General features: G+C 44.8%; 1 protein-coding gene across 1 annotated transcript; it reads right to left on the bottom strand.

The window, feature by feature from the left end:
- Positions 1-722: 722 nt before the first annotated feature.
- LOC148543761 (uncharacterized) lies at positions 723-1,343 on the bottom strand. The gene has a single exon (XM_088498706.1). The coding sequence runs from the start codon at positions 1,341-1,343 to the stop codon at positions 723-725; it is 621 nt and encodes a 206-aa protein (XP_088354832.1).
- Positions 1,344-2,279: the final 936 nt, after the last annotated feature.

Here is a 2,279-nt window from a genome sequence, read left to right as displayed (position 1 = left end):
AGTTTTTACTAACATGTCATCTACATATACCTTCATTTGATTCCCGAGGTGAGGCACAAACACCTTGTTCATCAACCTTTGATATGTGGCCCCTGTATTTTTTAATCCAAATAGCATAACCACGTAGCAATAGTTTGCTCTGGGTGTGATGAACGATGTCTTCTCCTGATCCGACTTATAAATCGGGATTTGGTTGTATCCCGAGTAAGCATCCATAAATGATAGGTATTGGTATCGCGAGGAAGAATCCACCAAAAAATCAATGTTAGGTAGGGATATGGGTCTTTTGGACAAGCTTTGTTGAGGTCGATGTAGTCGACGCACATCCTCCACTTTCCATTTTGCTTTTTTACCAGTACCACGTTTGCTAACCATGTCAGGTACTTGACTTCCCTTATGAACCTGGCTTCAAGGAGAGCTTGAACTTGGTCTTCGACCACCTGGGCCCGCTCGGGTCCAAGCTTACGACGCCTTTGTTGGACAGGTCAGGACCCGGGATAGACAGCCAGCTTGTACGTCATGAGCTCGGGGTCTATTCCTGGCATATCGGAGGCTTTCCAAGCGAAGAGGTCGGAGTTTTCTTGCAGTAGTTTCACGAGCTCCTTCTTCAGATCGGCTCTCACGTTGACTCCAATGTTAGTGCATTTTTCGACTTCTCTGATTTGAACCTCTTCTATCTCCCCTTCGGGTTGTGGTCGTTGCTCTTCTCTTCTTCGGACTCCTCAGAACTCAACGACATTGACTTCTTTACCTTTGCCTCGTATGTTCAAATTTTCATTATAACATTTTCTTGCTAACTTTTGATTTCCTCTAATGGTAGCAATTTTTTCTTCTGTAGAAAATTTCATGCAAAGATGGGGAGTGGAGACAACTGCTCCTAACCAATTTAAGGTTGTCCTACTGATCAGGGCATTATAAGCTGAAGTTATATCGACGACGATGAATTCGATGCTTAAGGTTTTGGACTTCAATCCCCTTCCAAAAGTTGTGTATAGGAAAATGAAACCCAGTGGCTTAATAGGAGCATCTCCCAACCCGAAGAGGGTATCCGGATAGGCTTTTAATTCCTTTTCTTCCAACCCCAGCTTATCGAATGCCAGCTTAAATAATATGTCGGCTGAGCTGCCTTGATCTACTAGGGTTCTGTGCAAGTGAGCATTGACAAGGATCATGGTGATTACTACCGGGTCGTCGTGCTCAGGTGTGATGCCCTGTCTATCTTCTTTAGTGAAGGAGATTGTCAGGAGATCGGGTTCATCATTCTTGACTTGGTAGAGTTCTTTTAAATGTCTCTTCTGAGACGGCTTGTTTAGCCCCCCTCTAGCGAATCCTCCCGATATCATGTGAACGTGTCGCTCTGAGGTTTGTGGGGGTTGACCTCTTCGGCCGACTTCTTCATCTCTCTTCCTTTTTCCGTGATTGTGGGGGTTGACCTCTTTGGCCAGTTTTTCTATCACATTTTTTAGGTCCTAACAATTATTTGTTGAATTCCAATACAGCTTGTGGTACTCACAATACTTGTTATGGCTTCCCCGCTTTTTGTTTTTTATCGGGCGCGGAGGAGGGAGCTTAGCTTCTCGGTGTGACAAATTTTCCTGTAAACGTCCACGAGAGAGAAACTCGTAACGGAGTATAATTGTGGTACCTTCTGAGCTTCTCGGGTCTGACTTCTTCTTTCTTCTTAGGCTCCTTCTCTTTTTCCTTTAGCTGATGCGGGTGTCCAAGTCGCCAACTCGGCTCTCGTAACCTGGCATTTTCTTCCATGTTGATGTACTTTTCAGTTCGCTCTTGTACATCGTTCAAAGAAGTCAGGTGCCTTTTTTAAATTGACTAGGAGAAGGGTCTTTCTCGGAGACCATTGATTAGTCCCATTATTACCGTCTCAGTAGGCAGGTCTTGAATTTCCAAGTATGCTTTGTTGAATCTCTCCATGTAGTCTCTCAGGAGTTCTCCGACCTCCTCTTTGACTCCGAGTAGGCTGGGTGCATTCTTGACCTTATCTTTTTGAATTGAAAATTGTGTAAGGAATTTACGCGCTAAGTCGTCGAAACTCGTAACCGATCTAGGGGCAGGCTGTCGAACCACTTTATGGCTGCTTTTGTCAAAGTTGTCGGGAAAGCCTTGCAGCGAGTAGCGTCCGAGGCGTCAGCCAAGTACATTCGACTTTTGAAATTGCTGAGGTGGTGCTTCAGGTCGGTTGTCCCGTCGTATAGGTTCATGTCAGGGCTTTTAAAGTTTCTAAGAACTTTAGCCCGCATGATATCTTCTATGAAAGGATC

Source organism: Arachis ipaensis, chromosome B9 (genome assembly GCF_059453495.1).
Source record: "Arachis ipaensis isolate K30076 ecotype BB chromosome B9, ASM5945349v1, whole genome shotgun sequence".
NCBI classification, from domain to species: Eukaryota; Viridiplantae; Streptophyta; class Magnoliopsida; order Fabales; family Fabaceae; genus Arachis; species Arachis ipaensis.
This window is presented reverse-complemented; position numbering and strand designations above follow the sequence as displayed.